This window comes from Trachemys scripta, chromosome 13 (genome assembly GCF_013100865.1).
Source record: "Trachemys scripta elegans isolate TJP31775 chromosome 13, CAS_Tse_1.0, whole genome shotgun sequence".
Taxonomy (NCBI): domain Eukaryota; kingdom Metazoa; phylum Chordata; order Testudines; family Emydidae; genus Trachemys; species Trachemys scripta.
The window spans coordinates 5,114,913-5,130,463 of NC_048310.1; the positions used below are offsets into that span (position 1 = coordinate 5,114,913).

The following is a 15,551-nucleotide window of genomic DNA, read 5'->3' on the forward strand; positions in this document are numbered from 1 at the left end:
CTAGACATTTGCATGTAGTGGTACCCGTGACACAGATTAAGGTTTTGGCATGCTGATGCTAAAATGGCCTTTTACCAGTGCTAGAGGGACGTTAAAACAGTTCAGCACCTGCAGAATCAGAAGTAAAGTCACTTCCCTCATTTAAGAGCTGCGTCCACGTGCACACATATACACACTTACAAATATTAGTGCATTATCTATAAACGATCACTGTACTGTAGCTATATTTTATCTCATTTGCATTCTAGCGGTATGCCCTCTACTGCAAAGTTAATGAACTCCAGTTAACACATTCAATTCATTCTTAAAATCGCACTCGGTAACAGCCACCTAACTACAACATACAAAAGCCTTGGCTCTACTGAATGGCTTCTTAGAGTTCCACTACAGGATTGGGAGCTCTCAGTCTTTCAGAATGAAAATAAATATTCATTTTCAATAAGCAAACATGATGGTTTAGGAGGGGCTATGGTTTCACTGCCGATATAGTACTCTGGTTATCTGAGCCATACTAGCTCTGGAATAAGCCTGCCTGCATGACATCTGCAAAGGACAGGGAAAAGGTCAGAAGAAAAATATGCAAGAAAGATGGGGTTGGGGAAACAGAAAAAAAAAAAAAAAAATCTCAAAATCCCCCCTGCCCCCAACATTGCCACAAAAATATCAAAGATGAAGTCAGACTTGATGGATTGCTAGTGGGAAAATCTCCCAGGCCCCCTCCGACCCATCCCTCACCCACTGCTGCTGCTGCTCTCACTTCCCCAGTATTCCTGGCTGATAGGCTTAATTTGGCTAGTGAAAGGGTTAAGTTTAATTTATACTGATTTCTATTTAATATCATTCTCTCCCCGTAGGAGCCGGCAGCTGTGAGCTGATTGTACTCTCTCATTATGCAGTCTGTATCGCTAATGGCCTGTGACAAAGGCATGGCATCTTCCAGGCCTTACCCCCGAGAGCCAATTAAACACACATACTCCCTTCCTGTTTGCAGCGCATTACAATGAAATTAAACTGAATTTCAGAATCATTTTCTCCTAAAGACATCTCTTTACAATAATTAATGCATGCTATTCTTTTGCATTTGAAATATTCATCAGGAGTGTTGACTAAAAATTTTTCTAAAGCTGATTGCCCTGCACTTTGCAGCGCCTGCTGACACCGTGTCATGAAACCCCGCGGCTGGCATGATACCAAGATCAGTGGCGACACTTGTGGTGTCGCAGCTCCATCAGTCATTTAAAAAAGTAAAGCTTTTCTTATGGTACACAAAATACACAAACGGGCCACAAAGAGGGCACCAGAAACTCAGCCCAGAGATGGCCCAACTGACATGCAGCAAGGGGGGAAATGGAAAAGCCAGTCCTGGTTATATTTAGAGCCCTGGGTGGATACAAAATTTGTATCTGCATCCGATCCACAAAAACGGTCCATGGATATAAAACTGGTACCTGCGGATTTGCAGTGCTCTATGTGCGTTAGGGTTTGGGTAGATGGAAATTTAAACCCAAACCAAAACCCCCCTAGCTTGTTTGCCACCCACAAGATTAATGGTCAGTTGGGCTGGATACAGAGAGGACAAAAATGCTGTGTGACTTTAGTCCATAAATCAAACAGCACATTGCCGCTAATAGAGATAATGGGAACAGAGCAATACAGAGATATTACCTGCCCGGTTTAACATGTCGAACACCACTTCAGAAGGTGTCCTGTGGTGTCGTTGCACTCTGAGACTCACTCTGGGACCAGGCTATTTTCTTACTGTACCTACAATTCAGAGAGTAGCTCTATGGCACGAGTGCTCTAAGCGGGAGTGCCAAGCTTTGCCTGTGCACATTCGGAACATTTGCTGTGCAGAGTCTGTTTTAGGAAAATCACTTCTTTTCTGCTCGGGAATTGTCAGCAGCTTCTCATTTTCTTGAATTTGTTACTGCACATTATTCACCAACAGTTCTGGCAAATAATGCCTGACTGGGAGAGTGGGCATGAGTGTTTTCATAGAATCAGAGAATACCAGGGATGGAAGGGACCTCAGGGTCATCTAGTCCAACCCCCTGCTCAAAATAGGACCAACCTCAACTAAATCATCCCAGCCAGGAGATTCCACCACCTCCCTAGGTAATCCATTCCAGTGCTTCACCACCCTCCTAGTGAAAAAGTTTTTCCTAATATCCAACCTAGACCTCTCCCACTGCAATTTGAGCCCACTACTCCTTGTTCTGTCATCTGTTACCACTGAGAACAGTCTAGATCCATCCTTTTTGGAACCCCCTTTCAGGTAGTTGAAGGCTGCTATCAAATCCCCCCTCATTCTTCTCTTCTGCAGCCTAAATAATCCCAGTTCCCTCAGCCTCTCCTCAGAACTCATGTGCTCCAGCCCCCTAATCATTTTTGTTGCCCTCCGCTGGACTCTTTCCAATTTTTCCACATGCTTCTTGTAGTGTGGGGCCCAAAACTGGACACAGTACTCCAGATGAGGCCTCACCAATGTCGAATAGAGGGGAACGATCACGTCCCTCGATCTGCTGGCAATGCCCCTACTTATACAGCCCAAAATGCCGTTAGCCTTCTTGGCAAGAAGGGCACACTGTTGACTCATATCCAGCTTCTCGCCCCCTGTAACTGCTAGGTCCTTTTCTGCAGAACTGCTGCCTAGCCACTTGGTCCCTAGTCTGTAGCAGTGCATGGGATTCTTCCATCCTAAGTGCAGGACGCTGCACTTGTCCTTGTTGAACCTCGTGTTCAACCTCATGTTTTGAGTGTTGGACCTTGTTTTGAGTGTTTGAAATTCTACTTGTGCTGGTTTGGGCTGAATCTAGAGATTACATGGTTTTGTTCATCAGATTGCTGCTATCAGAGACTGTTTTAGAGCAGGGGTTTCTATTTTCTCAAATGCCTGCTCAGAAATAGTATACCATTAAGGCAGGAATGGGACCTGCATGCAAACTGTATTGGAGACACTGTAACTTCAGATGGTAACCAGAACAAAATGAATAGTAGAGCTGGATGTGAAACAGTTTTCCCGTCCAATGAACATTTTTGAGGTTTCAACATTTTTTTCTGTCCCAAATCAGGAAAAAAAAGTCAAGATCTCAACAATTTTCATGAGTTGAAAATCCAAAACAAAAAACAAAAAATCATTTTGGGTCAATGAAAATGTTTTGTTTCAATTTTGACCAGTTTAAGAACAAATTATTTTTCTATAATTAGCTAAAATTTCCAAATAAAAAATTGTTGTGAACTGGAAAACTGGAATTTGTTTTGAAAACATCAAACCAAAATGTTTTCACAATTTCAATTTTTTTTTGAGTCAAGAAATTTGTTGACCCTGACCCTTTCCCATGAAGTTTTGATGAACCAGCGTTTAAAAAGTTTCACTGAAAAATTCCTGAACCATGTCCTGCAGTCCTTATTGCAGCATTTTCTGCATCTTCTTTGCTCTTCATTCTACAATCCATTGTTTTAAATACTCAGCCAGGTTTGCCGTTGCTGATTATGTAAACCAAGCAAGTTCTAATTATGAAGGACCTGGAAGTCCATGGAAGTTTTACCGCCATTTTCAATGGAAGTAGGCTCTCAGTCCCCTATGAACAGTGCAAAGTAATTACTGTTTTTCAGGTGTGCAGGTACTACAGTGGGGGGGCCTGTTTCAGTTCGAGCGACGTATACATATTTATCAGCTTCTCAGGTTTGCAAGCAAACAGACTAAAACTCTGTTGCTTAGGGATGGGGTGTGTTGACAGGTACGGGAACAATGAAACTGAAGAACCTATCTGGACCAGCTTCTATCTTTGAAAACTACCATGACCAGGGAGAGCCCACCCACACACAGACAACCAAGGACTCAGCCACACACCTCAAAATGGAGTGATATGCCCACTCCCCACAGCTGGGCACTGTGGCTGTGCCTTGCTTCCAGCCAGATGGGAGAGGGAGGAAAGATCTGCAGGGTGCCCCCTACTGACACCGATGTTGGTACTGCTCCACGAAGCAGCCAGCAGGAAGACCCCTGTGGAACAAACCGACTTCCCCTCCCCTCCTGCTGTTCATGCACACCCCAGTGGGACCAGCACAGTACCTGTTTTGAACCAGCCATCGGGTGTGAAAGCTTCTTTTGTTTCTTCAGGTCTATTCCAGTATTCTCGAAATACTGTAGGCCCCTTAACGAAGAGCTCACCTTCTTTGCCATCTAAGCCGGGGGTCACCTAGAGCAAATGGGGAACAAAGCAGTGACCAATCTTCCTACGTCAATAGTGATAGCCACCTCAGATTTCTACCCCTAAGCTACAGCTTCCTAAGCAACAAGGCTCAGAGAGGCAGGGAGTGCCTTTGGAACTGCCTTTGATTGTGAGCCAGGATGTATCTCTTGCTTTAACTGAGGCTTTGGCTACACCGGCGCTGTACAGCGCTGCAACTTGCTGCACTCAGGGGTGTGAAAAAACACCCCCCTGAGCGCAGCGAGTGCAGCGCTGTGAAGCGCCAGTGTAATCAGCGCCTGCAGCGCTGCGGGCGAGCGTGCGCGCTACTCCCCTCGGAGAGGTGGACTACATACAGCGCTGCGAGAGCTCTCTTGCAGCGCTGGCGGTGTGACTACACTGCCACTCCGCGGCAGCGCTGTGAAGTCCCGAGTATAGCCACGCCCTGAGGAGCAGAGAGAGGACAAAGTTCTAAGCTTATGTAGGCACCTCCTAGCTCAGACAGGATTGATGTTTATACCTAGTTTACACATGAATTGCCATACTGAAAACCCTCATCTAGCTAGTTTGGTACCTGAACCCTGACAGCAGCCAATGGGAGCTTCTTCCAAAACCAGGGAGACACCTCCTTAATGCATCTGGCCAATCGTGAAACACCATCTCAGCAGGGAAATGACTTCCTGATGGAGATGACCTTACTTTCTGATGCAGAAAGGCTGATGACCTTTGCATTTTTTACCATACCTAGATTCATAGGTTCAAGGGCCATACGGGACCACTGTGACCACCTAGTTTAAAGCAATTATTATTCTGTTAAGGTCCTTTTTTTTATTTTTTTATTCTTGTTAAATTATTTGCCTCAATAATATACTGCAGCAGCCAGTTTCATGGGTTAATTATGCTATAAACTGAATTAAAAAAAGTGATTCCTCTTAGGTGTTTTACTTTTGCTACTCAGAAAGCTCAGGCCCCTGCTTTTCACCCAGCAATACGGCTGAGGTGACTGCATCACACAGATGCCAAATGTCTGAGAAGGGATAAGAATTTACGAGCCTAACTCCTCACCACTAGCCCCACATTCCCATCCTCCAACCCGAACAAACAGCGTCTGACATGGATTAACTGTCTGCTCCACTACTGTGATGATTTCTAGGTTCAGAGACGTGACTGGAAGATGGATTCCCTGTTCTGCTCTGACATACAGAGCTACATGGAAACATAAATACAGGAGGGATGAAGAGTTACTTCAGGAGGTGGCAAAAGTTATTCACAGTTCTCAGACTTTGTAAATCAAAATACCAAATCTAAAGGTAACCCTCTCTCCTGGAAGAAAGGTTCATATACACCTATTATAGATTTGTTCTCCTTAACCATACCCCAAGGAGGAAAAGTGCTTACCGCACTTTCAGTAGTAGGAGACTGTCTGTATCTCTCTGGGCCAGCTGAGCTTGGTCCTCAATTCTCCAGCAGAGAGCAAGCTCCTTTGGCTTGACAAGCATTTTTCCTGTGGTGCCTCTCACCTAGCATCACGGGCTGTCTCCTACACCATGACATCAGTTGTGTCTTCTAACTTCTTGTGACCTGTGTTCATAGATTTCCTTTTATCTAATGGTGCATCTGAAATGCCCGGCCCGGGCATTCAGCAGTGTGAATGGTGTCTCTGTGACATCATTTGAGGAGCCCGTCGAAAGTGAGCATGACAGCGTCTCCCCATCAGTGTGCTGCACAGCTGATCCAGGTATGCGGAGAAGGCTGTGTATTGAGTATGAATGTGGGGATGGGGGACAGGGAGGTTCCTTGGCAATAAGAAAAGGCTCTTGCGGCTTGTGTCACATTTCCTGCCAGGGCAGGTGTCATGCACTGCTCTCGAGCCACCCTTTCCCATGTCTCCAAGATCACCATGGGTGTGCACTGCAGAGACTCACACCCGACCTTTCTGAGTTGGCAAGGCAGTTCCTGTCTCGTACGGAGCCTTTGATGGGGTGAAATGAAGATGACGAGAGAAGATAGCCTGAATTGGCCCTTAGAGAGCTGTTGCCGACCAGTCTGTGTGTCTAGCAGTGACAGCGGCCAGCTTAGCCAGGATAATTTTGTGGGTTGGATGACGGCTCAGCCTTTGAAACGACAGCTGCAGAGGACACCAGATGCCAGCTGTGCCACTTGGCACTTCCAGCAACTTGTCACCTGGCATGGGAAAAAAGTGAACTCCTGCCCTCCTGGGGAAGGCAGCAGAAGCTTCTCTTTCGACCTATCACGGGATGCTTGGCCATGTCCTCCAAAAGTCGGTAACCCTGGTATAATTAAGGTAACGCCAGATCCAGAGAAATATACCGCAGAATACACAGTTTAATACGTCGGGTCAGAGCTGCTGACAGACCTGTGCGCTGGGAGAAAATAAAGCAAGACCAAAACCTACGCTTTTCTGGTAACCGGCCAGGGGGTCTTCAGTCTCTAGGTCACTTACTCAACCTTAGCCTGGATTACCAGAGACAAAAAGGCATTACCATCTGACAGCTGCTCGGTGAATGAGCTGATGGGTTTGATTTTAGTGTCCACAGCACGAACACCTCTATCACCACTGGCAGTGCTCTGTATCCAATTTTTTTTTTTAGAGAGGCCAGGAATGGAAACTACTCCGCCACACTCCATTGGGGTCCCGCCAGGCTAGGTCTGAAACACATTATTGGATGAGGGAAGGTAGCATGGGGGAAGCTTGCACTGCTGCCTGCTGTGTGGATAATTAGAAGGCTTCACTTTGCAGAGCTGTCAGGGCAACACCTTTCATTTTTTTGAAAAGGGACATGAGACAATGAAACCCGATATATTCTAGAGAGTGGCAGGTGTCCTTTCAGCTTCTGTCGAATGCCAGGCTACAGAGACACCTCAGCGTTCTGCAAACCTGCATCAGCGACGAATGGAACATGACGATCCCATGAATCTGAAGAATCACAGGAAGTTCACCAGACAAGATTGGACTAGTCTGAGCTAGAATGGTAACTCATCTGTCCCTAAAATGTATATAGCTTTATAACTGTGAGGATGCAGATGCATAAGAGACAAAAAGTGCAGTGACAGAGGTTGTTGTGGGTTCTGCTCATATACAGTCTACTCCTGAGGACCCTCAACATGAATATCCATAAAGGAAGTTTTTCAAATCACTTAGTTACTGTAGCTCTTGCAACACAGACAAGATACTGAAGTCAGTTCTCGCCGGTGGGGCTGCTCTGATACACCCAGGGCCCTGCCTTATGGTGAATCCATGGCTGTGGCTCCAACGGTGTTGGGGCTTTCTGGGCATTGTGTCCAAAGAAATGAAATAAAGTGTGAAACACGTAGCACGTCAGGCTTAGCATCTCCACAATACTGTCAAATGGTAACAAAGGTTCTCTACTGCAAAACGCCGGAAAGACCTTTTCTTAACCATGTTTGGTAACTCATTTCCCTAGGAAGGCCCAGCTTAGATGCCATGTGCAGTTTTACAAGGAGGTCTCTCTTCACTCCATTTTCCTGCTGGTATAGCTGTGGCATCAGACAACAAAGCAAGTTATTCAAAGTGATTCGGTGACTCAGCCCAGAGTAGAGTCCCAGGCTCTAACCACTGGATAACACAGCTTCCTACAAATGATGCCAAAGAAGCGTCACTTTGGCTTTAAAAATAAATATTTCTCAATACACATGCTCCAATAAAACCAGTCTGAGTTTCCACTGGATCTAAGCACTCAAAGCTACAACTCAGCTAAAAATCTAAAAGACAGAATATATATTATTCCCCACATACATGCATTTAATTAATGGTCTGAGCCCCCGAAGTCAAGTCCTTCAGCTGAAAGGTTACCCCTCAGTTCCAGAAAGATGGATACAGGAGTCACTGAAAATGACTTTTGAACTCACTAGTAGCTGCATTTGGTTCTTCTGCTGCTCCTACTTGATTTGATGTTTTCTTTTCTTAGATGTTGAAACAAAGACTGATGTAAATCAGGCACCATCAACCTCTTTAGACACAACCTGTCCAGCACTCTACAAATAAGCTGTGCTGCATTGCAGTGCAGGAATGTGCCTGGGCATTTTTACCTGTCCTTATAAAAGGTCTTTGCAGAACACCTGCCACGTCCCAAAAGGAAGGGAGGGCATATATCTTTAGCTGCATGGGTGAACAATCCAGCGTAGTATTTACCTGCACGCTGCTCCTCTTTGCATGAATCAAACCTTGAACAGGCTCCAAATTTCTTGTCATATCAACTCAAATTTTGGCAGAGGCTCAACCCACATCTTATCTAGAGCAGAGCTCCTTGGCAGCAGGCACCTCCCTGTTGTGTAATTTAATGATGTTATGGCTGGCTTGCAAACAGTAAAACAGAAAGGCCGTGACGTTATCTTAATAGGATTTTGCTTGCTGAACTCAGAATGTCACTGGCACTGCTCCCCAGTGTCCAAAGAGGATGCAAACCACTTGAGTGCCAGCAGCTCTGTTGCTGGAAAACAGCATAAATTAAAATTCAGGGTTCAAGGCACTTATCAGTTACAACTGCTCACCTTCGACACAGGCCCAAATCATAGGCACACACCAAGCCGAACACACTGCTACATGTTTCAAATTCTGGGCTTTCTCGGCAGCATCATACAGCTAGCTAGCTAGCTCCTCACTCCGTTAAATCTCAAAGGTATCCTTTGTTGATACACTGGATCTAAGTTACACGCAGCTGCTGAAAGCATCAGATTGCTAATTGCATAGATATCCTATTCTCCAAGTGCCATATTTTAATGCACGTTTCAACTGCTTTGTATTCTAGCAACTTTAACATTCAGACAGCGTGCCCTAGAAGGCTGGCGTTTGATAGATTTCCACTGTAAACCGGATTCAGTGAATTGAACTGGACCTGTCGACGCACTAGATAAGATTACACTTTCCACACATGAAAATAAAAGGTTGTAATACATCCTCTGAAGGAATAAATCCGGGTGATTATAAAATGCGTATTTTCAATGCTTCCATTTTACCTCTTCATTAGCCGGAAGCAACAGTGGCTTGTAAATAGGTGGGAGTTCCCACTTGGCAAGTAGCCCTTTGATTTGCTCAAAGTGGCCATTTGTTTCCTGATGCACGCTGCCCCTCTCTGTAGGGAATCACCGGAGAGGAGTTTATAATGGACGTTAATGGAGTTAGACCTTTCATCAGAGGTAGCCTTGCACTATGGAGCAAAGGGGCATTGCACAAGCTTTTCGCACAAAGCACGAAAGTTGAACGTGTGTTTCAGTGGAGTCCCGCTAATGCCCGCCAGCCACCCCTCACCAAGGGTCTAAAGGCACCCTTTTCCCAATCAAGTGCCGGTTGCATACGGCCCACAGTCCATAGGCTGCAGGTGGGGCGATCTTGTTTGATAGGCCTTGTAAAATCTTCTCACAGGGAAAGGCCAGCTCCAAGACATCTTGTGAGGCCTGTGTCAGCAGCAATCCCCTCCGGAAGCCTTTATGATGTCCGTAGACGGTAGATATGGGTGTGTTACACCTGGGTGGGGGGACAGGAGAAGGGGTGAGCAGTGGAGGGGGATGGGAGGGGTGAGAAGAAAGCTTTTTTCTACTTCCAAAGCTTGAAGCACTTCACCTCTAGAACATTTTAGGCATTTCACATGGATAAAGAATCTGCCTTCCCTGTCCTTCTTGGTGCCCCCTAGTCTTCTGTCCTTTCTCCCTTGCCTCTTTTCCACACCACCTGCTTCTTCTCTATGTGCCCAGTGCCTTCACACTCTACAGTGCACTCCCTCCTCCTGCCTCTGCTGCAGCCCTCAAACCAAAACCACTGAGCACAACTCCGTGTGCACCCCCATCTCCTCCTCCCACTTCGTCACCCTGGTTTCCTATCCTCCTCTCCATGTCCCTCCATACATACCGCCCCTCGCCCTGGACTCTACCTCTCAGCACCAACCCCTTGGTTTCCTCATCCATCACCCTGCACCTCCAGCTCAGCACTTCCCGGATTCAGTCGCACGTCAGTTGTTGTGTATGTTTGTGAGACGAGCTCTGGGTAAGTGTGGTCTGGGCTGTAGCTGCAGGTCCCTCGAAAATTCCTTATAGCAACACAGTCTTTTGTAAGTGAGATGGTCAGCATCCTACTCCTCCTTGTTTCCTGGCCTAGCTCACTGATCTTAAAATATTCAGGCCTCAAACACAATATAAACATGTTTCACTCATGGACATGGATTTTAGTGAAGGCAGGATGGGTCAGTATTCAAGCTGATGCTTCTCATTAATAACAGAGCACAGTGGGAACATCTTACATAGGCAAGAGAATTCCCCATCCACAGGAAAAAAATCACTGTAACCAGCACTGCCCTGAATCAGTTCTGGACTTTCCTTTTCTTTCACTGGAAATTGAGTCTTTCACTAGATAAGAAGTAATTATAGAAGAGTTCCTCTATAATTACAGTGTGATGAGAGTCACGCAACACAGAGTGCTACCAAATAGTGACCTTGAAGAGAAACCTGAGTTACAGGAGAATCTGCCTATGCTAATTAGGACCTGCAGAGATTCAAACTCAGGCATTGTGCACAGAAGGCAACATCATCTCAGCACACAGTAACTGAAGACAGTGATAATGCCGATGTTTTCTAGTGGGACATATGTCATAAATGCACCAGCTGTGCCCTCCACAATCACTGACACAACATGAAAAAAAGCAGCAAGATAATTTAAAATTTGAAAAAAATGATTCTTCACAACATAGTCTCACTTCCACAATCAGTATTGTACAGTGCTGGCTAACCAGGCTTGAGGTGTTTCCTCACATTACATTTGTAAGTAAGTTATTTTGAACCAAGTAATCATTAAGCAATCCTGCCTTTTTTAAAGTGTCTAATAGAGAGACAAAAATTAGGACACGTGCTATAGTTATTTTACTAACACTCTCACAACTTATTCTTTTTTTAAAACATTAGACCACGGGGAAAAAAAACTATTTATAACAGAGCAAAAAATGTAGCTCAGACCCTTTGTACCTACTGTACATGGTATGGCTGTACAATACTGGCCACAGAGCTGTCTCTATGCACTGTATCACACAGAAAACTAATTAACCATATGCCACTGCAGAAAAGAGTTGCATTTGGCCCCTAATACCACCCAGAGGAGCTATAAGAAGTCTTCAGTACTGGGAGCTCACTAGCCAATGGTTGCTTCTAGTTCAGTGGCCGCTCTGCACGCTCAGCTCGATTTCTACACCTGCAGAGCAATGTTTGCCCATAAGGCCTAGTTTTAGAGCTCAACATTTTATTTCAATGACTTTCTCCCTGTCACCCACCTCCTCTTGCCACATGCACCACCAAGCTCTCAAGCTGGGCAGGAGAGCAGGCAGAGTTTATGCAAAGCCTCGTTTACCACGTTGCTCCACACCTCAATCCTTTCCGAAGAGCTTCCGTGCATTCGGCCCCTCTGGAGACATTCTCCAACTCCTCGAAAGGGCATTAACTAATCTGAAGATTCCCAAAGTCAAGAGTGACTGCAGACCAGTGTGCTACTAATACATGAATCCCTTACTGTAACCCCTAGCCACCAGCTAATAACCCCTCCCAGGCCTAGCTATACAGACAACCCAACGTAAGCCCAGACCAAGGAGGTACTAGCCTCCCATTTCCCTTCGCACAGATAGCCAGCTCGATGGGTCTTCATTCCCAGCATCTACTAGAGGGCCGAAGGAGTGGAAAGCCAACCTCCCCCTGTGAAAGGGGCAGGCTGGACCGGTGAGCTCTGCCTGAAAGTGCCATCTGTAGAAAGGGAGGACGGAGTGCATGGCTCATGCCATCACCAGCCTCTCGCCAAGGATGCCAGCTGTGGCTGTGGTTTTGGGATGCAGGCTCCTGCCCTCTACAAAGTGGTCTGAGACCATTAACTCATTTGCAGAAACCAGCTATCAGACAGCACCTTTTAATCCCTATCTACCTGGGCCAGATTTCAGCTGATGTCCTAGTGGTAAAAGGTTCGCTAGCATATTACCAGTCTTCTAGGCAATCAGGGTTTCACACAGATACATTCATAATTAAACATTCCCCATTAAGTTCCATGTTTTTGTGCAATCATTATCTTTTTTGTGAGCACTGAGTCCTGCAGCATCCTGCAGAAGGCAAGCAGGAGGCAATTTAGACACAGTACAATTTTCTTCTTGCTGGAGAAAGGCAGATTTCTGCTCCGTAGGGAGAGAACATAGGGCAACCTCCCCCCAAACCCAGACTAATCTACAAATCTGTTTTTGCCATGTTAACTCTTCATAAAGGACTGGGAATAACACAATCAATTTACTTTTCATTTTGGAAGGTTATAAATTTAAAAGCAAAGGGGCAAAAGCAAGACTGACTCGCAGCGTTTTCACTTAAAAACAAACCCTGCACTTACAGCAATTGCACTATGTTTGAAACACAAAACGTTTTCCAGTGATGCTGATCTTTAAAAGTTACTGCATTGATTCACGCCAGATGATCTTGCAAGACCACACAACCAAGACTGAGAAAGGTCAATCATCTTTGCAATTATGTTATGGACAAAAAACTTCTTGATCTACATTAACACCATAAATGAGAAGTGTAACGTTATTCCAGAAATGCCAACAGCTCCACGCTCCATCGTGCCGTCTTTCTTGTTCGCAGTCTTCAGAAAATAATAAATGAGGCGAGATGTCAGCACATCTTCCCACTTCCCGTGCGCCGTTCATTAGAGAGAGATTTCTGAGGTGCACTTGCAATGCCTGTTTTGATTCCGCACTGGGGGCAGGCAGCCAGTCTCTCTGAGAACCAGGCAGAGAATCAATTAACATCCTGCCACTGTTTGCTTTTCAGAAGCCTTACTGAGAAGTTGAGGTGGACAGAAAGGATATGCTGCAGGTGGTGGCCCCGCAGGTCAATGTGTAAACCGACCTTTACAATCTGAGCTATGTCACAAGCATGAGTGAGCTTGACAAGTCTCATTCCAGCCCACCTTCAAGAATACACAGCTCAGGTCATGTTCCACCCACTTCCCAACCCCATTCTGCCAGTGACCCCAGCCTCAATGCCCGCTCAGCTCCCTTCCCCATTCTTGAGGATTTTTTCCTTGTCTACCAACCAGAATGCCCAGTTCACCAAGTCACCACCTGGTCCTCACTCAAATCCATCCCAAGGACTCACCTTCTCCTGCCTTGCTCACAGTAAGTTAAATGCAGGCACTTCAAGTTACTTCTTCTTGCACTAACTGTCTGCCTACCCACAACATGCCTGGCTCAAGCCAGTGCTAGCAGCCCCTCCCTTTCACTCACACTAAATTCACTCACAACACTGATGAGAGAAACTTGAAACAAGCAAATCCGCAGTCTGATTTTTCTGAATGGGTCTCAGATCACAAGGGATGAGAATTGTTTGAGAGCTGCATTAAACCCCCAGTGGCCTGGAGCATTACCCCCTAACTCCAGGCAAGGATCAATCTGTGACCCAGGAACCTCTTCCTGCCAACTGGAAAGGGGGTGCAGAGGGGTTACAGGGCTCTCTTGGGTTTGGCATGTATGCTCTGCCGCACCATAGAGTTCCACCTGAAGTCTCAACTAAAAGCTGGTGTCACACGGGCCATCAATATCATTGCAAAATGCCAAGTATAGAAGTTGTGCAAGAAATTCTGTATCTACACTGAAAATCCTGTTCTTAAGGTCTGTGTCTAGAGACCAGTCACCAGCAACGATGAAAAACAAGTTCTCTCTCAGACACATAATGTTTATGTTGTAGCACAAGGGGACCCTGCAGGGTCTGAAAAATGGCTGGGAATCATTGGAGAGATGCATTAAAAGCTCCGTGGCCCCATAACACCAGCAAGGACCAATGCGCTCTGGGATTTCCTCACGCTGCACAATGCGGATTGTGCTAGCAGGGGAATTTCAGGGATACAGTGAATAATCTGAGCCATGGCCCATGTTCTACAGGTCAATCCTCCTTAACAGAATAAAGGACAACTACAGTAAGTGGAGTTTCTTACACATTTCCTCCCTCTTTCCAGACTTCCAACTCCCGTCCCATAACCACACTTCGTTCTCTTGCTCCACCAACCAGTGAGCCGGGGACTAGCTCCCTCTCTAGCTGACTCCCAGGCTGTCTGTTGCACCCCAATAGCAGAGGGGACGTCTGGCCTAATGCAACAGCCACATGCAACACATCACAAACGACGCCCAGCAAACAATATTCTTTAAAAATGCCTAAAGATTTTCCAACAGTGATGGGTTTGCAGCTCCCACTGGCTTTCGTAATCAGAAATATCATGCAAGTGTCAGGCTGGGAAGGTATTTCAGTTACAAAACATTACCTCAAAGAGCACTAGCCACACAGGTGCTTGCAAGCGTCCAAAACTACTGCATCTTAATAGAGCTGCTACTGGGAGCTTTGCAACTCTACCCAGTTGCAGCTGAGCAGACGAATGCAGGATCTCCTCTCATGGAGATCATGTATAGTCTCCTTTTCATTCTAAACGAGCCCTGCAAGCTGCCATCATCACATGACCACCTTCCCCAGAAAGAGACTTCTATTCTTTCCACCCACTCACAAAATCACTCCTTCAGAGGAAGAGGCTTCTGCTTTCAACCTGCAGCATGACGTGTCCATCTACACAGCAGGAGAAGACTGCTCCCCCCTTTCACCCACATGCTTCCAGGAACAGACTGGTGCCCTCTGCTAAAACATACAGAAAATGGCTGTCCCCTCCAAACTATAACGCATCCCCATATGGAAAAGTTTGGCCTCCCCTTCTATCCGTAACACGGAACTCCCGAGAGAAGGAAAAATACATTTCCCTCATTCACAGTAAGTGCAATGTTTAATAAAAGAAAAGCACTGCACATATGTCGAAAATGTGTCCCAGGGCAGCTAGAAAGGAGAACAAACTGGCCAGCTTTCAGGATAGTAAAATATATGGCCTGACAATATCTGCTCCCCAGATAGGATGGCAACTCCCCTCTGTCTTAAAGTATAAACAGCCAATTTTATTTTTAACATTCATTTAGAAATATGGTTTACGGCTTTGTAAACTGAGGCCCCTTAAAGAAATCAGCAATCTCAGAGGGCTTGTCTTCCCTCTCGAATGCGCGCAGCCCAAGACATCCTGGGCATGCTGCAGAGGACAGGTGGCCTTTTAGACCCTTTGTACAGTGACCGGACAAATGGCACTGCGGGGCTCCAGGTGTGATTGCCGCTCAATGATTCCTGATCAAAGCTGTGCAGTTTAGAAGTGTAAAAATGTTGTTTTTAGTGGTCAGTGCAGTACACTCTCCCCGAGACCCTTCCGTTACACACCTCAACACCAGGAATCTGGAATCTGCATTCAGAAGGTAATTTAGCGACCCCAGCTCCCTCTCCCAG

The 15,551-nt window shown here is 45.9% G+C and overlaps 1 protein-coding gene across 1 annotated transcript in view; it reads right to left on the reverse strand.

The window, feature by feature from the left end:
• ACSF3 (acyl-CoA synthetase family member 3) overlaps positions 1-15,551 on the reverse strand; it is a gene marked incomplete in the record, with an annotated part of 120,730 nt that overhangs the window by 49,594 nt on the left and 55,585 nt on the right. Inside the window, 1 exon segment of the mRNA XM_034788369.1 lies at positions 4,076-4,202. Coding sequence (XP_034644260.1) covers positions 4,076-4,202 — 127 coding nt within the window.